The 21,127-nt window shown below is 47.6% G+C and overlaps 1 protein-coding gene across 1 annotated transcript in view; it reads left to right on the top strand.

Moving 5' to 3' along the window:
* The first annotated feature begins 2,459 nt into the window (after positions 1 to 2,459).
* LOC135818485 (TBC1 domain family member 2B-like) overlaps positions 2,460 to 21,127 on the top strand; it is a 37,840-nt gene continuing 19,172 nt past the window's right edge. The window contains exons 1-23 of the mRNA XM_065331869.1: positions 2,460 to 3,338; positions 5,966 to 6,023; positions 6,438 to 6,474; positions 6,918 to 6,992; positions 7,672 to 7,740; positions 8,217 to 8,379; positions 8,668 to 8,812; positions 9,266 to 9,737; positions 11,332 to 11,477; positions 12,196 to 12,245; positions 12,592 to 12,608; positions 13,048 to 13,141; positions 13,634 to 13,704; positions 14,291 to 14,354; positions 14,634 to 14,740; positions 15,330 to 15,427; positions 15,833 to 15,879; positions 17,318 to 17,388; positions 18,407 to 18,530; positions 19,307 to 19,393; positions 19,797 to 19,861; positions 20,398 to 20,437; positions 20,878 to 20,913. Coding sequence (XP_065187941.1) covers positions 3,285 to 3,338; positions 5,966 to 6,023; positions 6,438 to 6,474; positions 6,918 to 6,992; positions 7,672 to 7,740; positions 8,217 to 8,379; positions 8,668 to 8,812; positions 9,266 to 9,737; positions 11,332 to 11,477; positions 12,196 to 12,245; positions 12,592 to 12,608; positions 13,048 to 13,141; positions 13,634 to 13,704; positions 14,291 to 14,354; positions 14,634 to 14,740; positions 15,330 to 15,427; positions 15,833 to 15,879; positions 17,318 to 17,388; positions 18,407 to 18,530; positions 19,307 to 19,393; positions 19,797 to 19,861; positions 20,398 to 20,437; positions 20,878 to 20,913 — 2,190 coding nt within the window. The 5' untranslated portion in view covers positions 2,460 to 3,284. The remainder of the gene's footprint in view (positions 3,339 to 5,965; positions 6,024 to 6,437; positions 6,475 to 6,917; positions 6,993 to 7,671; positions 7,741 to 8,216; positions 8,380 to 8,667; positions 8,813 to 9,265; positions 9,738 to 11,331; positions 11,478 to 12,195; positions 12,246 to 12,591; positions 12,609 to 13,047; positions 13,142 to 13,633; positions 13,705 to 14,290; positions 14,355 to 14,633; positions 14,741 to 15,329; positions 15,428 to 15,832; positions 15,880 to 17,317; positions 17,389 to 18,406; positions 18,531 to 19,306; positions 19,394 to 19,796; positions 19,862 to 20,397; positions 20,438 to 20,877; positions 20,914 to 21,127) is intronic.

Here is a 21,127-nt window from a genome sequence, read left to right as displayed (position 1 = left end):
CTCTCTCCCATTTGAAATTCGCTTCCATAGAATTGGGCACCATTGCCCGTTTGGCCTTGCGAACTAAAATAAAAATCAACAACAACAACAACAACAACAACAACAACAGAGAGGGACACCGAAAGGACCGAGAGGGACAGACAGAGTGTAGAGAGAAAGGGAGAAAGGGGAGAAGATGAGAGTCACCAGATCACTTCCCGTAAAGCGACAGAACTGCCTGATCAAGAATGAGTTTACTTTTCGACCGTACTGGTGTCCTTTCGAAAGAAACTTTCTGTCGAAAGATAGAGAGAAAAAGAAAGAGACGGAAAGGCAGAAAGACAGGCAATCGTAGATAGTTGACCAATGGTTAGAATGGTTGCGATGAAACAATTCAAACAAAAAGAGAATGTGCCGGACCACCGGATCATTACCTGACTGTACCAGTACGAGTACACTTACTACCACTACCACAACCCTCCCCTCCCTTCTCCCTCCTCTTCTCCGCCCCTGCCAACATTTTTATTGTTCATGTGGTCACCATGATTACAGCTAGCCACAGACTGTCACTGTCAGTGCATGCAGTGCACCACGAATCGCAGACCTGGCACTACTTTTTCAGGCAGTCCGGATCATCATGATCATGACTCTTGTCCCAGTTTGCACTGCTCTTCTGGCCACAGCCTAGGTCGTCGGAACAGGAAAAAGCCCATGGCATGAAGTATCGAGCCAAGCAAGCGCGTGACCTGGCTGGTGATGTAGAGCCAAGTCCGTGATCGACGTCCTGGTCGAGTTCTCGCTGACTGGACGTCCAGTCAGCGAGAACTCGACCAGTCGAGGATAGTATAGATAGCATTAGTTATACTGAGCTTGTATACAAACTCCCATCTCTCCCCACACAACACTCCAGACTTGTATTTTGCATAAACAGGTACTTCGATGACGAGAATATAAACTGGTATATAAACTGGTGTATAAACTGGTATATAAACTCCTTTTTTTTTAGGATCACACTAGGGGAGTTTGTATATCAGCTCAGTATAAGCATAATATAACTTATCGCACCCCACGTGAGTGTTTCCATGGTTTGAGCCAATCAGCGGCCTTACTGAGCGTGCAATATTCCCCAGTACACCGCCAGCCAATGTGGATGCACTGCAGTGCGATATTGCACCCCGGCGAGTGAGCGTGCAAATAACCTATATTTGCACGCTCACTTCGAAGCGAGCGTGCAAATATAGGTTATTTGCACGCTCGCTTCGAAGTGAGCGTGCAGATATAGGTTATTTGCACGCTCACTCGCCGGGGTGCAATATCGCACTGCACTCTGCAGTGCATCCACATAGTCATTGGCTGTACGAGTACTGGGAATATTGGGAGTCGCTCCGCCAGGCCAGGGAGTCGCTGCTGACTTGCTGCAGCACACCAAAATAATGGTCGAAGACGCTGTCGATGTCGCGGAAGCGAATGTGGACCCGGCTTGCGTCCGCCAAGTCAACTACTTCACAAGCTCCGTGAGAGTCGAGACAGCGGACGCCCAAGTATTGGAGAAGACTGTCGACAGCCGATTTGAGAAACTGTCCGACGCCGCCATCGAACAGCCTCGTTTCTGAGCAGAAAAACAAAAACACAGAGCAGGCAACTGACAAATGGCTCCGCTTATTCGACGAGTATTGTAAAGACACAGGACGTCGCTGTGACCTGACTACGGTTACGGCAAGCGACCTAGCTTACATTCTGCGACATGCATAGATCTACGTCGAATTGCGTCCGAAGAAAGCTGGAGTGAAGTTCTACTCTGCATCAAACTTGCTCGGTTTCCGTTCCGCAATACATCGCAAGCTAGTCGAGTTGAAGCGGCCCATGAACGTCCACAGTGACCCAGCGTTCAAGGACGCAAACATTGCATTGAAGGCCTTCCTCATGATTCATGAAGCCAAAGAAAGCGGGAGAAGTCAAAGCGGTGGAGCACAAACACCCCATCAACGACGACGACATGAGCAAGCTGTCCCGCTACTTCCAGGATCTCCCCTGATCATGGTGATAGACAGCAGCTACTCGAAAGAAGTGTTCCTCTAAAAATGAACGTGACTGGTTGTGCTGTGTTGTATGACTGTGAAATGATAGCAGGGTTGCATGCAGCATGCTACTTGCTAGGGTTGCATGCACCAGACTGTGTCAAGTGTGTGGTGACAGACTGTGTGGTGGCAGGGGTGCGATAAATGTATTACTGCACTCGGACGCGTGCAATACCGGCGTCGATATCTGCACTTACGGCTTCGCCGTTCGTGCAGATATCGGCCGGTATTGCACTGGTCCTTGTGCAGTAATACATACCTACTCAGTTGAATATGGGAAATATAAACCAATAATACAAACCTCGGCTTCGCCTCGGTTTGTATACAGGTTTATATTTCCCATATAATCAACTGGTTAGGTTATATTATATACTTATAGGCGAGCCGAGGACTTTCGAGTTCAATGACATGAATCATAAAAAATTATGTATTCGACGACTATTCGTGTTGCTAGCTTGCTTTCTGTTTTTGGAAGCAAAACGCTCTTTTCAGAATCACTCACTTACTTTTCGCTGAACGTTTCCTGAAGTAAATAATTAGTTCAACACAGACCACCCAGCTTTCTTGTGTGCTGATTGATAAGGCAAACATAGTTTACAAGTGGATCGTCCCATTGGAGGAAAGTACGGTGGTCACGTTGAGCTGACAGAAAGCACCCCGAAACGCAGCTGAAAACAACGGCGAAAGTGTGTGCGTTTAGTTTCTGCCGGAAGGTTTGTCCAGATTCGGATCGGCGCGCTTTCCGCCAGTAGTGCGTGGGGCACCGTCAATGGCGTCATTGCTTCCCCTATCCGTCCGCTGGAGGTAGATCCCACCACTGCATGCTAGCGTTTCCGAAGCACCGCTTTCCAGGCACTCGGGGATCGCAAGCCGGGTCGCAGCGGGCACCAGCTGAGTGATAGCCCTCTTCCGATATCTTGAGTGAGCTGACGAGTATCCTCAGCTGGTCGTGGTGCCGTGGCGCATGTAGAGTTCAGAAGGAAAGGAGGCGACGTCAAAATCATTCCTACCTCTGGCACGAGAAATTGGTACAGAAGAGCCTCCGGAATACAGCGGTCGCGACGGAATTGTCCACTGAATGGACTCGCCGCAAATGGAGCAGACACCGGAGTGACAGTAGCACTGAACCAGGCGTCCACCACCACCTGCAGCGTGCTAGCGTCCCAGGGAGTGGAGGAAGGTTAGCACGGTCGCACCGTGACCAGTGCCGGTGAAACAGTCTGGAGAATGGCCTCTCCACACCACCAGCCTCAGGAGCGAAAGCCGGCTCGGCCTCCTTCGGTAAGTCGGACTCATACACACAAAGTACATCTACACCAAAATGTACCCGCATTTTAGTGCTGAGCAGCTCAGGCGATTTTCACACTACAGGCAGACCAGGTAGACTAGTTCATACTGATGCGTGCACACGTGCGTAACGTTTGTCGTGCTGTGCTTGAGCTGATAGTAATCCTCTAGTGATACTTGTAGCAGGAAAAATGATTCCGAATTTTGAGCAGCCAATAATAATGACTATCCTATCAAACTACTCTGGCTGGCTTGCATGTGCGCAGCGGCACAGTTTTACTATGAAGGAAAGTATCCGCAAAGTAGAAGACAGATCAAGTGGAGCTGGATCATGAGGACACAGCGTGCCGGAAATTATCACAAGGAAAAATCCGAACCTCCAGCAATCACACGAGTTTACCTTCCGCTAGCCTACATGATTGTACATGATATATCTTCGCATGGACACACGCACACACATCTACATATAATACCACTTTCATTGTAGAGAGTGATATGGAGCAATGAAAAGTGCCCCCCCCCCCCCCCACATACGAGGCCACGGTCGAGTCATGCATTCTACGGCGTGTAAAAGGCGTTACCATGGATTGGGGGGGGGGGAGGACACGATTTCGTGAACTGTTACACAGCTACATTTTTCAAGTAACATAGTTTCTGCAGATCCTCTACCCTTGACACTGGCACAGGGTACATGAAACTGTAGATCTAGGCTCTTAGGCGTGTGTAGGGCGTTCCCGAACTCGGCACTCCACCACTCACCAGGGCAGCACTTGTCATTGAGTTTGACCCTGTTGACACTGGGCGGTTAGTGCGTACATCATGTACACATATTATGCAGTTACTGAGTTAGAGCGACTACCCAGACCCAGTCTGCGGGTCTGCAGTCTGTGTGTGCATGCTACTACTTCAGAAGTACATGACCAGTGCTGGCAACTGAAATCAGACCCCTGAGCGGTGCGTTCACATTCTAGAGGTCTCTATGAAATTTTCGTAGTTTTACAATCCCGTGTTGGGTCTTTGCAATGCGAGCACACCGCTCAGTGGGTTGGATTTCAGTTTCCAGCACTGTAGCACTTCCCATATCCCTATCAGTATGACATCACCGTAATTATGCTATCTACATGTATTGACACCTTTGTATCATCCTACTCCGTCCATATAATGATGGTAGCTTTGTGGTAATGACTATATTCAGTTTATGATACAGTAAAAGCACGATCATGTGACTAGTTTGGCCATCCAGCTATGAGGTCCTAGCTGCTCACACTGTAGACTTGCTCAGAGCACAGTGCAGTGCTTCCATAATTATACATACCTGTCTCAGTGCACTGGTGGCCATGGGCTGGCCAGTTGCCATTGTAACGTTAGATTGGCATGGATGCCGATGTGTAGACCAGCGGTAGGGGACCACTGCTGAACTGCATGCCGCAGTGGCCAGGTGTGTGTTGAAGAAAAAACCCGGACCACTGTACATACACACCTATTGCTCATTACTTCTTTTACAGATTTGGTATTATGGAAAGTTTGTAAACCCCCTCGATAGGCGAAAGCCTTTGGGGAATCCTTAAACAATAACAAATTACAAATTACACCATGCTGTGTTATGTGCCTTGCTTAGCACTTTGAGCCCGGCAACTGTTCCCCAGGTCATGGTAGACTTATTTCAGCACTTGATGATGGCCAAACTAGTACATTGGCCATATAACTAGGCTCAAAATAATGCTTTTGTCCAACACTATGGCATCAGTAGTGCAAGTCATTCCCAGTAACATCCTAGACATGTTACTTATAGTTAGTGAAGTACCTCGACTGCCAAGACTCTCAGTCACCCAGGTATTCGTCTGTGGGATACTGCATGGCAAGCTTATATTAGCCTTTATCTTCTGAACTAAAGTGCTTGGGATATGATGTTGATGGGAATGTCAAGTGATTGCCTGGTCAGGGCGGGCATGTGCATGCTGCATGCAGTACAGGGTATGAAGTGCCCTTATTAGCTGTGGTACTCCATCTGCCCAAGTGAAATGCCATCCTCAGTTCAATGCATTGTCTGTCCACGCTAGGCCCGGAAGTTGGCCCTCTGTCCCACATTCATACTACTACCAGTACCAGTACTAGCATGCCCACAAACCAGGGTGTGTAGTACTGTGTACTGTACTGAACTAGTATTATCCGCCTGAGATATGGCCATACATTGTCAAAATGGCCAGGGAAAATCCCTTCTGGATGGCTGGCCTTGAGTGGGTTTACATAGGGGGCTTACCCAATCAGGCTAAGCTTGGCTAGACTTGGGATGTGCACAAGAGAAGCCTTACTTAGGCTCTTAGTTAGTAACTTAGTACAAATATTTCAAGGAGTATTTCAGGCTAGTATCTAAAAATAGTCTCAGCTTCTAATGAATCCCAGCGCAAGTTGCTATGTCTAACATAGTTGTTCGCTATCATCGCTTCCGCGATGGGCAGGTCTGAGGTTTGAGGTGTATGTGTGTCTGTATTTCTGTGTGTGTCTGTATGTGTATGTGTGTGTGTGTGTGTGTGTGTGTGTGTGTGTGTGTGTGTGTGTGTTCGTCCGTTTGTGTCTGTGTCTGTCTGTGTCTGTCTGTGTCAATGTTCATACCTCTGTAGACTATCTCCGTGTCCGGTGTCGGCCATAGTGGCTACTTATGGCTCACAAAGAAATCAGGTATGTGTGCAGTCAAAGTGTATACACGCACAGCTAACCGATCACCTGTTAGGCTGTTAGGCTTCCTTGCCCACCTGCACGATACTGATTGAGTGGATGGCGGCTATGATACCGTGGGCCCATCACTATAAATCTACTCCTGGGAAGTCTTCTAGTCAGACCCCTATGCAAGGAACCTGCACTTCTTTAATCCTTGCCTATAATGGCTACAGCTGCTGAAATCAGTGATCTGTCCACGTCCCCATACATGTAGATTATCTCCAACATTTTCAGAACCAGTATGTAGTGAATTGAAACATTTTTCAATATGATTCTGAGAAAATAAATTAGCTTCGACTTGACTGCTACTAGTAATCCCTCAATCTCGGTGTGTCAGTATAATTATATGCTTTTTTGCCATTGTGCTTGGTACAGGAAAGCTGAAGTTGCGAAAGACAAAGACGAAGTTATGGTAAGTAGATGCCGGTGCGGGAAGGTACAGACCGTTTTGAAGGCGCAGTGAGAGCAAATGTAGGAGGATGTGTGTGTGTGTGGGGGGGGGGGGAGAGGAGGGGTAGGGCAACTGCTTTTCAACGTATTTTCAAGCACAATGATGCACCACTAGTGAGCATCGGGACCGCTAAAACAACAGGTCACTCGTCATGTTTGTGCGTGCCCAGTACTGATTTACTAGGCTTGAATAAGTTCGGGATACAGGTTTGCCCGGCATGCCGTTCAGGTTGGATACCCAAATGCATTATAACATTGCAAGATTACAGATTCACATCCTGCCTGTTATAACGATATAACGGTATTTTGTTTTTGGAAGAGGGCCATTAAGGGGTCGTGCTTTGTTTACTTTGTATGGACGGTGTGGCACGTGTGTGGCATGTGTTGACTTTACTATTTCCACAGGTTTGTGTTCGACGTTCCCAGTTGCAAGTTGATGTTCTCGAGGAGTCCGCAGGAGGCGGTGGCCCAACCGACAAAGTACGCCCATTGCCGCCACTGTGCAGCTGTTCAAACTAGCCGTGATATACTAGTACATGTAGTCGCATGCTGAAGCGGCAGCGCTGTGCAGTAGCCGGTACTATTTGAGCCTCGGCGATTTGAATCCTCGTGACGTGGAAATCCTAGGAATGTGTAGGAATGCATTGTTAATAAGGTCTGCAGGCCCGCTGCTCCGTGTTCACCAAAGCCTATGTGGGTGTCAAGATACTAATCTTACAGGGCACTGCATTTTAAAATCCTCCCATTCCTCACTACTTGTACTATGCTGGAGTCTATGGTGACGTCTTCTGAGCTGATAATCTTGTGTTTGTTTGATGCCCCCAACAGGCTGCATGTATCTGTGTGGTGCTGGAAAAATTGACTGCTGCACCACAGCCCACACTAACACAGCTCTAACATTACAATAAATATTATGATATGCCGTCAGCGTTGTGAATAACCACCCCTGATCGTGCATGCGAAATGTGTCGTTATTTGCGAGCCGTCATTATTCGTGAGGTTGAACTACATATTTTGTCATTTGATCATTAGGTCTGAAGTTTGTGTCATTATTTGCGAGTTGTTGTTATACCCAAGACGGCTGTTCACGAGGTTGACTGTGTGTTCATACATTGTACGACATGACATTCTTTTCCTGGACTGGTTCTCTCGCTTCCAGCATAAATTCTCTGGACCTCATTGATTCGACGTTGATGTTCGGGCAAGACAAGAACCAGTTCATCATAAGGTAATGTGAGCAGATAGCAGCTTTTAATACACATGCAGATAGTCTGTGTCCCGGCATTGCTGGCTAGTTTAAACGAGCATATCTGGTGTGTTTGCTGGGATTATACAGCTAGATGCTGTACTCAGTCTATGGCTCAGATCAAATGACTGTCCATGCACCAGTATTGCGATATCACTAGCGTCCGCTGCAGGCACCGGGCTCTCTCGATCCATTCTTAGACTGTTTTGTAGGGTGAGCCATACATGTAGACATGGAGGACTTGCCAGGATGTCTGACCAACATGTCGATGGCCCCTGCTGTTCGCCGATGTGTTGATATGTTAGGTGGCAATCCCATGACAATGTACACTGAACATGTGCCAGTTAGTGCTATGTGCTGAATGGTACTACAGTAGTAAAATGTTCATGGAGTAGTTATATTACTACTGCAACACTAAACTGGTATATTCCCACTTGTGTTTGTTTGTCTGAACGCAGTGTCCAGGGCAGTGAGTTCCATCTGACGGCCGATAGCCACGACTCGATGATGAAGTGGATGAACACCCTGCAGGATTGCCGTGAGCTGCATCGCAAGCAGCTGGAAGACCTGGAGATTGAGCTGGTGTCGACGGTGTGCATGGATGTGCCAGGCACGGCAGAAGTAAGAGAGAGACACACAGTTTTGGTGTCGCATGCACTATTCTGTTTCGCCATTTTCATGCCGAGAATCTCTGATCCATCATTGCATGTGTGTGTGTGTGTGTGTGTGTGTGTGTGTGTGTGTGTGTGTGTGTGTGTGTGTGTGTTTGCGTGTGTGTGTGTTTGCGTGTGTGTGTGTTTGCGTGTGTGTGTGTGTGCGTGTGTGTGTGCATGTGTGTGTGTGTGTATACGTGTGTGTGTGTGTGTGTGTGTGTGTGTGTGCATGTGTGCACATGTGTTTCCCTGACAGGATCTTCTTCCTGGCACTCTACTCGGCGGAGATTCGGATCAAGAAGATGGCACCCACTCTGCTGGAGCTGCACGTAGCAGGTCCCCACGGCAGAGCATACCACAGGCAACCAAAGATGACAGACCTGATTCAGCCGAGCCTTTGTGTAAGACAGATATTTTTCATTGAATAAGTGACACCCTGATATCTACAGTCAACTTTGCCAATAGCGACTGCGGATATAACGACAATTCGCGAATAACGACAGCATTTCCATGCCCATAGCAAAGTCCCATCTAACTGTAATACATATAATGAGGCTTCGGGTATAAGGACACTTTGCGAATAAGGACACTTTTCTGATGCCCCGCCGAGGGTCGTTATACGCAAAGTTGACTGTAGCTCTTGGTCACTGATTGATGCAAAGAATTCCACGGGCAGTGTGATTTGTGTACTATTCGGGTAAATGGCTGCTCTTTTTGTTTTGCAAAGAAAGTTGCACTGCGTAAGGCATTGTTGTGCAATCGGGTATGTTCGTGTTGGCGTGTGTGTGTGTTTGTATGTCCCTGTGCATGTGTGCGTGTGTGCATGATGATTCTTCCAATTACAATCTATGCAGCATTGACAATTGGCTCACACGCTAGTGTGGTGCTGGACCCGCACGAGTTCCTGTCGGAACTGAACACGCACACCGCGGCAGTGGCTATACTGGAAAGCCCTAGTGAAGAGGTGATACCCAGACAGGACAGCCTTGAGCAGGGCGACCTGACACCCACGCTATCAAGCATTGCTACTCTGGAAGCGCTACCGGGGATGGCGCCTGACAGCATACAGGAAGAGGACGAAACTCAATGGGACTCCGGGAGTGAGAAGGCGTCCTGCAACTCGATTGTTTCCGACTCCTCCAGCGCCACGCGCACATCCTCCGGCGATGATGTTGACGTGGACGTTGCTATGGTGACCGTTGCCAGGGGAGCGCTGCGACCAGAGCCGATCAGCAGTGAGGTCCCGGAGGCCGATGATGCTCTGTCGTCGGACGAATGCCTGGTGCGGCCGGTGCATCGCACTGACTCCATGCAGTCTTTCCACAGGTAGGTAACACTGAACTCGGATGTAGAGCGTAACTTGTAGTTCCTTGACCCTTTTTTCTTTTCTGTAAGGCCACGCTTTGTTTTTTCTATGTTTCTCGTCGGCAAATTTTAACAAAAGGTATGCGGGCGGGCGGAAAAAAAACAAAAGCCAAGGAAAAAAACAAGAACAATTTCTACTGAAAACTGTATACATTTTACATATGCGTTTGCATGATTCATACAAGACACTGCGTATACCATGTATAGAGTAGTATATTGTACAATCATGTGGTCCCATACATGATTGCACTACTGTCTCTGTACTGACTCAGTGACTGTACATAGTCATTATCACATCAGCCCACGAATATCAGGCAAACTGCAACAATGAGAGTATAAAGTTTGATGAATACGAGATGGCGAAGAGAACATACATTTATCTGCTATCGCATCAACAAACGCTTTCCCACTCGTAATTTTTGGTTTTGTTACTTCAACGTTCCTGTGTCCGGTTATCAAACTCTTGTCTCGACGCTGCTCATCTTTTCCTCGCCATGCGTCCTTTGCTTGGATTTTCTGCCCACGTCATCGTTCCACAGACGCCAGTTGCCACGGAACTCGTCCGACTTACGGTATTCCTGGGACCCGCCAGGCTCAGCTATCAGGCAGTGAACAACTGAAAGCTTCGTCATGGCAGCCTTCATCGCAGAGAACGGACGGAGAGCGCTCCTTTGCTGTGGTGCAAACGTTTACGATTTTGATTGACGCATCTAGCTGCTGCAGTATCTGCAGCGTACATACATGTACATGTACGTAGTATGAACTTTTTTTTTCTTCCGAAATTTCTGAAAACCTACGCGGGCGATGACGAGAAACATAGAAAAAACAAAGTGTGGCCTAAGTAACAGTCGTTCCACAGGTAAGTACAGTGGAACCTCGTTAAGAAGAACACTGATAAGACAAACTTTTGCTTAAGAAGATCTAGAATTCCAAGCGCAATTGGATTCATCACTGTGTATTACCTGGGTAAGACATATGGATACGAAGAACTCCCGTTATTGCGAACAAATACCGTCGGTCCCTTGGTGTTTGTCCTAAAGAGGTTCCACTGTACATGCTTTTTTCATCTGTGCCTCGCACTGATTCCATGCAGTCGTTTCATACATGCTTATATCACCTGTACATGTACATTGTCTGAACCCTATTGTACTGGCTAGTTTAGTCCTCTGTGACTGTATCCACCTGAAGAAAACCGAGGCAAAGAAAATGCTCATGGAAACGTCGGTATGTTGCCTGCAAAGAGCCTGAAGCTTTCCTACTCCTTAGCCTGGACTGAGTGTTTGGTAATACAGTATGTTATCTATTCAGATATTTTCGTTCAGAAGAAAATTCATTTGAGCGAGCAAGATCTGGGTGACCTGTTGTTCTATTGCTGATGACTGCTGCAACTCCTGCTGCTGCTGCTGCTGCTACTCCTGCTGTTGCTGCTGCTGGTGGTTGTGCTGGTGAGTGGTGGTGGTGCTGCTGGTGCTGCTGCTACTTTTGCTGCTGGTGCTGCTGCTACTTTTGCTGCCGTTGCCGCTGCTACTTTTGCTGCCGTTGCTGCGTGCTCTAGTGGCTACACAATGTGGGAGCACTTCAACTGCCGCCAGTCTGAGGTGGGCCAGCACGATCTCGTGGTCATGGACGACGACGAGCCGACAAACACGAACGGCTTCTCCGTCAGCCAGTACGCGTCACGTCTCAACGAAGAGAGGAAAGGTGAGCACGCGCCGCATGTATAGGATAAGCACTACAGTAGCGGTAGCTACAGCCATGGCTAGTATGCTGGAGTACACAGCAGTGCAGAGCGATGTACACACAAGAGATGAGATAGAATACGGTCGGGTACCGAAGAACTGAGTGCCAAAGAACGGAGCACCAAAGAACGAACCGCCCGCTAGAATTTTACCAAGCACAGCATACCAATGTATACATGATGACTGCCATGTGCAGAGACTGTAATGGATGAAATTAAGTATGGTCTAGGCTACGCGGCTGACCCCGCAGTTCTTCGGCGACAGACAGAACTATAGTGGCTAGTAGTAGAAGCAGTGTACCAACGTGTGCCGACTAGCCAACCAGAAGCAAAGCACATGTCTTTACAAATGTATTATTATAAAAGCTGGTTGTTGGGAGATTTATTTATTTTATTTATTATTTATTAATTCAACATCTTATGGCTTCCGATGGCAGCCAAAACGGGAAGATGTGGGTGATAGCCAACCATGGTAAAAGAAGGAGAAGATTATATACATGAAAAAGGAAACAGCCGAAAAGCTATATTAACAGCTGGTTGTTGGGAGTTTGAGTACACATGTCCAATACATATTATTGAGCACTTCCATTCATTTCACTGTATAATGTGTCTGTATTTGGCATTGTGTGTTGACTGTGTTCGGCTCTTTCACATGATCAATCCTCCTCGTGTATGGCGAAGACCGGAGGGATTCAAAACAAGTGCAATCTCTGAAGGCATCCCTCCATCAGGTAAGACCTCATCAGTGACATGTCCCTGGGAAGGGTAGTAAGAAAGCAGTGCGGCATCGACATTCACAGAAATGCTGCAAGGAGCTACGTTGGTGTTTGAGCGTTTTCTCTACAAGCCAGTGCTAGCACTAGTATGTGTGTACTGTACACGCATGCGAATCCACACAGTCATCTACTGATTTAGCAAACGCACCAATGTGCAGGGGAACTCTGGTTTGCATGTCTGGGGCGATCGAGTATGTGGTGTTGCACACGTGCGTCACATTTAGCTGAATATACAGTAGGATAATTGAATCTTTCTGTCTTCTTGTGTTTGTGTGCATCATGTTCAACATGGTGTTTGCAGCTGGAGAGTGACTTGAGGTAAAGTACAAGTTTTGCACAGTGATGACAAGCTTCCTGAGGAGGGGTGAAGCTTACCAAGTGTTTCGTATTGGTAACAATCTGAGAAGAAAAAAACGTTGCTGATGATGGCACAGATTGTGTGAATATATTCAGACCAAAGAGAACGTCCATTATTACTACTGAAGCTGGCACTGAGCTACCTGATGCCACTCTTAATAACCTCCATTAGATTGTGAAGAAGCCACACAGGCACATTACAGGATGTGTTAGATCAGCACAGCACTGATCATGCTACCCCAGTACAGTAGAGTGGAACAGTATTCCGGCAGAGGGCTTGTCCTTAATTGAGCAGGTATCAACATGCGAACACATGCTTTGACTTGTCAAAGCCGCAGCTCAGGGCGAGTTCTCGGTTACGGTAGTGTCGGCATGTATTCTTTCTCATCTTGTCTCACAGAATGGCACTGAATCAGGTCTCGTTGCTAGAAAACCGAGAAGTAGCGTACAGAGAGAAACTGTCCAAGGTCGACGATAGCTCAACCACCAGCAAGGTTTGTTTGTTTCCTGTATTTGAATTTGCTTAGAGCACAGGCAATCCTGCCTTCTCACCGAAGGTTTCCCTCCAGTTCCTAAGAACGAAAGGAGCAGTATGCTAGTAACTACTTCTTTTTTGAAGTATAATCAAGGACTTCTCCGCCTAGTATTGCTGCTTGGTACCCTACATTTTTGGAAACAAGGGATTCTGTGCTTGGTACGGAGCGCAGGCGGATTTATTATTATTATTATTATTTATTATTATAGACAACACCTCATGGCATGAAAAGAAAATCAGCCAGTACGGGAGATGTGGGTGTTAACCAACCATGGTTTGGTCTTTGCCGTGCGTAGAAAATAGTGTGCACCAGAACATGTGCTGAGTGTATTGCAAACTTCACAGACTGCATTGCTGGGAGCGAACTAGTTGGACATTGACGTATGTAACGTAAATAGTGGCCAAGAGCACTGCTTGACTGTGAAACTCCTTCCCTGTCTCTTGTGTTTAGCCCTTACAGAAGAATCAACCTGATTCGGGGCCATCCCGTGCCAAGCAGATCACCATGAGAATACGGAGAAGGTGAGCAGGCACAGAGAATGTGTGTGGGCACAATGGTTTGTATGTGCGTGGACACAATGGTTTGTATATGTCTGTGGGCACACTTCGTACCCACATGATATGTGGGTAGAATTTAGAGATTTGTTTTTAGCATGTCCTCGCCACCATAATTTTTGAGCACAGGGTGAAGTGAGTTATCACAAATACAGAGGTTGTCCAGGTCCACAAACCTAGCACTGATTTATCCTAGCATGGAACGAAATGAGGTAGCAAGAAGCAATTAAAGTGGCAATTGCCCATGCCATAATGTTGCGTATTAAAGCCGGGCCTCTTCCTGTAGAAGCCGATGTCAGGGCTAGGCTTCTATTCAAACCAGGTATTTCTATGCATGTCAGTACTAAAACCAGGTTTATGTGCCGACAGTGAGTCTTGAAAATCAGGCTTGTATTCAAAACAGGCTTCTATATTATGAGATAGGCTTTAAAATACAAGGCACTAGGGTATATGGATGAAATCAGTACATAGGGTACTGCATTTATTCTTGCAGTTCGTCATTGTGGTGACTATTGTAATTGTTGTGTGTGCTCGTGTGCCTTCTGTTGTCCAGTGCGTCCACAGCATCCGACGTGCACACCAACAGGGAGAGAGAAAGTGAAGTCGAGGACCTGAAAGTAAGTATCATCGCCGTTTGAACTTTGAATGCAGACACACGGCTGAAGTACGAGCAGGCTTCTTGTTCAAACTCACCGGAAGCAGCTCACCGAAAGTTGATCAAACCAAGCATAGCGTTCCGCAGCATTTCCTGCCTAACAACACATTCCTATTTTGTTCACGATCTTACATAGTGTACAAAATACACTGGGTACTCTTTTCGCTTGCATCACTAGTTGTTGTCCTTTGCCTACATGTACTGTGTCTGATCGAGTGTTGTATCCTGTGTGTGTGTGTAGATGGCGGCGGATAGATACCATGAACAAAACATCGTGATGACAAAGGAGGTTGTTCAGCTTGTGGAGGCGCGGCGCGAGGAGCAGAAGAAATGCCAACAGTACACCGTGTACGTTGTCCTGCTCTGCACAACTTTGCATGTGCATGTGTTTAGCTGCTGCTGCTGCTGCTGCTGCTGCTGCTGCTGATGATGATGATGTGTGTGTGTGTGTGTGTGTGTACATGCAAGCTGTGTGCTGTGCGTTTGTGTGTATTATTTGAGGGTGTGTGTGTGTGTGTGTGTGTGTGTGTGTGTGTGTGTGTGTGTGTGTGTGTGTGTGTGTGTGTGTGTGTGTGTGTGTGTGTGTGTGTGCGTGCCTGCCTGCCTGCTGTGTGCAAGTGTATAAGTGGGTTGGTGAAATCATTTAGAAATACCTGATACACGTGATGTGGCTCCTAGCAAGCTGCACTAGTATATGGCTAGTGATATATCAATCGGTGTTATAACTTATACTGCGAGGTAGCTGCATGGTTTACCAAAACAAACGTGTTTTTTCAAATTCATCTTATCCAGGACTTGGCAATGCCAGTTTCAGGGAGCATTGACTGCATATCAATTTTTCTGCTTCCTCCCCATCCATACTCTACTTTGACAGGTTTTTTTGCTTCTCCGAGTCATAATTTCTCTCTTGCATGTGTCCACGTCTTTACACCTGCAGGCAGTGCAAGCTACTGTCACAGGACATGGTTCGTCTGAAGATCTCCTATGTGGACGTGCTGCAGGAGAGCTATCCGATTCGATTGAAGTCTGCACCAGGTCAGATTGTTCACTGAGCAGTTTGACATCACTGAGTACTGCTAGATCATGTGATTGATGCTTGCTTCTCTGCATGACTCGCACTGGACTAGAGGTGTTACTATTAGTTGAAAGTGGTTTCTCCACTGGGAATGTGCAGCATCATTGGTATAGGGACCCTGTTTGATTTGCTGAAGATCAGTGCGACTTGCGGCTAGCGCGGGGGGAAATGCATGTATTGTGTGTGCGTGCGTACGTGCATGCGCGCGCGTGTGTGTCAGTGTTTATCACGTCTACTGCGTGCAATTGACTTAGCGTGTCTATGTCTATAGCCGGACAGAGGCAACAATGGAATTTGCCAAGGTTTTCATTGCGTGCCTCTGTGTATGTCTATAACTGGTGGGGATGTGTCATGTGTGTGTGCAGGTGACCGGTGGGATGAGGACTCCGGCATAGATCCACTGGAGGCCAAGGTTTGTGCAGTGCCCTAGTATTGATGAGGTTCAAAGTTTATTAGGGACTGTTAGAGGGTATTTAAACCATACCGTATGATGCTCTGCAGAGTTCAGGATCTGCATTGCACAATAGTGCGTATATGTAGCTGTCAAAGAGTACTTGGTCCGGCTCATCGCAATTGTCGCTTATCTATCGCCACGAAGAACAGGAGTTTTGTTGCCGCTCTGTGAAATTTTCAATAGGCATAGTGAGGAAGCATGATACATGAATACTCTCCGCCACAAGAATAAAAATTCAGCCATGGAATCAGGTGAAGCGAGTCATAGAAGGGAAGCAAGGAAAGCAAAATGCACGAAATAAATCAGCGAAGGAGCGCGTTCTTGCTCTCGCACTCTTACAGGTCCAGAGTTCGTTCAACTCTCCATCACTCGAGCTGCCGCCGTTACATGAGCTGACATTAAATTGCTGGTGTCTAGCTGCTGGCTAGACTGGTAGAGTATCTCTTGCTTTGTCAGCCTGTCGTATAGCAGCAATGGGAAAGGAACAGTTGTGTCTGTCACTTCGGTGCTTGAAGGAACCCGTGGGCAGTGTGACCTGTGTGTCACCGCAGTGTGTTTCAACAGAGCCTTCGAATGAGGCATACAGGCCTCTTCAGACAGCTGTCATACGCTCTCGTTGGATACGCTGACCACGACTCTTGTAATGCTGCTGCCAGGTCCACGAAGGAACACAAGGAACAACCAAAACGTCCCTCGCATGCGCGCATCGCATCGAAAACACCTTTCTTCTTCAGCATGACGCTCATGCTCCTCTGCCGTGCACACGTGCCTGTCACGCTCTCCAGGATGTCAGTTGCCCCTGCTACAGTTCCGGTCTTCGGGTCGCTGCGCTTGGCGTTTGGCAACACAGACAGTGAATGGCCAGATTTCCACGTCCCAAAAAAGTCGAACACATCGCGATTCAAAGCGCTAGTCGCAATCATTTTTCTTTGGTGCCTCAATTGATCTTGCCATCACAACCTCCCAAGCAAAAGTAAGTTAGATATCGTGATTGGACTGGGTTTTACCTGTCAAAAGGTGCGTGGGAGATAAGCGACAATTGCGATGAGCCGGACCAAGTAGTACAATTACGATTGAGGGGGCTTTAAACTTTGATAAGGCCCTTGGCAGGAATGTTGCAGTACTAAGTCAAAGACAAGATTCCAGGATTGGATTTAGTAACAGATTAGAACTGAGGACGTTATTGCATGACCGATGGAGGGAGTAGCCTTAGTAGTTGTCCAGCTATTACTGTACATCGTTAGGCGCTGCATCTGCCGCTAGGGTTTACCGGGTGTTAGCGGCCGTCGTGAGTTCCCTTCTGGAACGGACACGATACTTGACTTCTTTATTACTGTACAGTGCACAACGTGTATGCCTGATGTGCCTATATTTGGTATATGTTTCTTCGTCACAGAATCAGCAACGAGTGTATGCGTTACTGGCAGAGTGTCATCGTTATGATAAGACCGTGCCTGTGTTCAACAAGTAAGCCGTGTGGAGAGGAAAGCTTTCATTGCTCATTTCCCGACAGCTATAGGCTATCAGTAGGGGGGGGGGGGGGGGGTAGCTAAGGCTGCAGGGCTCACTAATACAGTCAACTTCGCTAATAACGACTGTGGATATAACGACAATTCACGAATAACGACAGAATTTCGATGCCCAGAGCAAAGTCCCTTCCAACTGTAATACATATAATGAGACTTCGGGTATAACGACACTTCGCGAATAAGGACACTTTTTTGATGCCCCGCCGAGGGTCGTTATACGCAAAGTTGACCCTACATGTACTCAGGAGACGAGCCGGTTGAGCACAGCCAGATCAGTCACACTAGCGCAACCCTTGCTTGCGCACGCCTGTACTCCAGTGTTGTGAGTGACAGTGAGATTGTGTCTGCATGCGTGCCATTGTCTTTCATTATTCTTTTCGAGCTGGGTATGTGAACAAAGTTAAAAAGAAAAAGAAAAAAAAGGAGCATTGCTATCAGGTAGCATGGGATGTTCTCATGTACACGTAACAGCGGCGTACTAGTAGCTGGTCCACCTTGTTTTGGGAGTGGAGGGGGGGGGGGGGGGGGAGGTGCACCTCTGCCTTCACAACCGAATCACTGAACTGTGATCCCAGCCTAATTGGTCCACATGGCCAAAACGGGAAAGGACAGCATAATAGGCGGAGGTATGCTGTGGTTAACCCGCACGCAGCGCACCGCCAAAATGGGGAAAGGACAACGACAACCGTGACACATGCTGAACGAAGACCAGAAGATTTGAGGAGGTGAACATGCCCCTCCTGCCCTTCATAAGCCATGCGCCTCTGTACAACCATGTAGTTCGGACTTAACACGGGTATTGAAGCCATCTCCTGTCTCAGGATCGAATTGGGTCCAAGGTGGTAGTGGCAGCAAAGTATCCTTTTTACCATCTGTGTCATGTGATGTTACTGGCTGGGACATGCCTGCTGTTGCGGGTTCTTGACTGCTATCTTGGTGTGCCCATCTACCTGCAGATCCTTTCCGGGTGGCAAACACATTGAGGATTTTGGCTTCAGCCACACATGGGACGAGTACAACGTGGATATGCACTACTATCTGTGTGATCTATTGAAGAGACACTACAAACGGCAGCTACCTGTGAGTCACTGACACTACCTACTTATACTCCCCCCCCCCTCCTCTCTCTCTCTCTCTCTCTCTCTCTCTCTTTTCTCTCTCTCTCTCTCTCTCTCTCTCTCTCTCTCTCTCTCTCCCTCTCTCGCTCTCTCTCTCTCTCTCTCTCTCTCTCTCTCTCTCTCTCTCTCTCTCTCTCTCTCTCTCTCTCTCTCTCTCTTCTCTCTCTCTTTCTCTCTCTCTTCTCTCTCTCTCTCTCTCTCTCTCTCTCTCTCTCTCTCTCTCTCTCTCTCTCTCTCTCTCTCTCTCTCTCTCTCTTTCCATGGTGCGTTTGGCTGGCTATGAAGCCAAGACCCTGGGTTGACAGAACTCTCCGGACATCACCACAACTGCCTTGGTTTATGTCTGTATGCTTCTTGATGATGATGCACTGGGTGCTTTGCTGCTTCTATCTCCATCCTCCATTCACATCCATGTGTCTTCATGGCCTGTATCACGTGGCAAAGGGTGCAGCGTCTGGTCGGGAATCAGCGTCTGCTTCCTTGCGTCAATGAAAGTTTACTAGCTGTGCAAATGGCAACCATTCCGCCCCTTGTTGGCAGACCGGCCCCGGAACCATCCGCACATCCACTTCACTTTGGTCTTCTTGTCTTTGGGCATTACAACACATCAATATGTCAATTTTAGCTGACACAGCAAGCCATACGATTTGCACCTTCGCCCCCCACCCCTCCCCAGCATGTTATATTCACGATAAAAATGACATGTCCGTTGCTCTCTGTCATTTGGTCTCTTTGCAGGATTCAGTTGCGAAACGCCAGGACAAGAACTGGAAGACATTCTTGGCTGACAATCTATGGGACATGAACAAGATGGCGCAGAGATCTGTGAGCTTCGATAATGTCCATGCGACAAGATTCTGAATAGTACAGGCCTGACCAGTTCTCTTCAGAGCAGCAGAGTTCAGTGCAGTGTCTTATGCCGTAATCGAGTAGCATGCTCTTCTGCTGTATAATGTTTCCAACTGGCATTCTGGTGCTACCCCAAAGAACTGCTTGCATAAGAACGGTCTATTCGGAATATGTCTGCTTCGCTATGCTGGTAGTGGCCAGATGCAGCAAACAGGATTTTAGTCTTTGACCACTTTGGTCTTGTTTCGGATCTACCGTCACCTTCCCACTGCTTTAGGAGCTTCCTCTGTGCCTTTCCCGTTGAGGGTGGTGGCGTTCCTACGGATGCCAAGTCTCACACAAGCCGTGAATTTTTCTTCTGCTTTGTCTATGCTGTTAGAATGACCTGAAGAGCCTGATCATCAATGGCATCCCTCCCAAGCAGAGACCAAATGTTTGGAAGAGGTAAGCGTAAATAGAGGGTACAAGCCCTCTTCTGCTGGTGCTTTTTCTGCTCCCGTTCGGCATTGTGGAAAGTGGCAGCAGTCATAGATCACAAAAAACTTACAGCTTTGTGTGAATCTGATGATCACCATGGCTTGCTTCCAAACTTTCAGTTACTATGATGCCTCTGCGCCCAGTGGGATAGGAAGACTCCACTGAACGTGCTGGTGGCCAGTGTTTAAATTCATGGAGTTCTATTCGCACTTTGAAGATGGAGCCGGAGGCATTATCTATGTATCCGGCGTGTCTGTGTACTATGGCAACTGCATTCTCTCTCTCTCTCTCTCTCTCTCTCTCTCTCTCTCTCTCTCTCTCTCTCTCTCTCTCTCTCTCTCTCTCTCTCTCTCTCTCTCTCTCTCTCTCTCTCTCTCTCTCTCTCTCTCTCTCTCTCTCTCTCTCTCTCTCTCTCTCTCTCTCTCTCTCTCTCTCTCTCTCTCTCTCTCTCCCTCTCTGTCTCTCTCCCTCTATCTCTGTTTTCTGTCTCTCCTTGTCATCAGCTTGATCGGTTTGCGTCTGAAGAAGTACCGGGAAACCAAGGTAGGGGCATGGCTGCAGCTTCTCCCATACTGTGTCCTGGTCTGGCAAGGGGACATATCCTCTCTTCTGGCCTCTAGTATACGAGTCGTACACATAGCATATTGCAGCTGAGTCTTTAAGACATCTCACAGTGTCGTAGACTCTCCCTCTAGATCTACATGTGGACCATGGCATCACCTCGTTCAAACCTGCTCTCTGGGAATCACTTGGAATGTTCATACGGCACATATGTACTAGACAGTATGGTCGAGTCAATCTTTGTTGATACTGGGCAGGAAGGTTTTTAGATAGTCGGGCAATTTTTTCGATATGGACAGCCAATTTGTGCAGTGATTGTTTATGTCAGACTTGGTTGGAGTATCCAGTGTGTGTGTGTATGTCTGCGTGCCTGTGTGCGTGCGTGTGTGTGTGTGTCTGCGTGTGTGTGTGGTTCCGTACAGGGTCCCGGCTACTACAAGAGCTTACAGGGATACCAGGTATGCATTGGTTGACCCAAGGCACAGCCGCATGGGGTTTCATGTGTCCACACAGGCATGGGGTTTCATGTGTCGACATAGGCTGGTGGGGACGAAGCCCTCACTCTACTCATACTCTTCATCTTCTGTTCCTTTCTTTCTTCTTCATACACATTTAAAAAAAACCACTTCATCATATTGTGAGAGCCGTGGGCCAGTAGCCCCAGTGAGAAGG

This window comes from Sycon ciliatum, chromosome 5, assembly GCF_964019385.1.
Source record: "Sycon ciliatum chromosome 5, ocSycCili1.1, whole genome shotgun sequence".
Lineage (NCBI taxonomy): Eukaryota > Metazoa > Porifera > Calcarea > Leucosolenida > Sycettidae > Sycon > Sycon ciliatum.
This window is presented reverse-complemented; position numbering and strand designations above follow the sequence as displayed.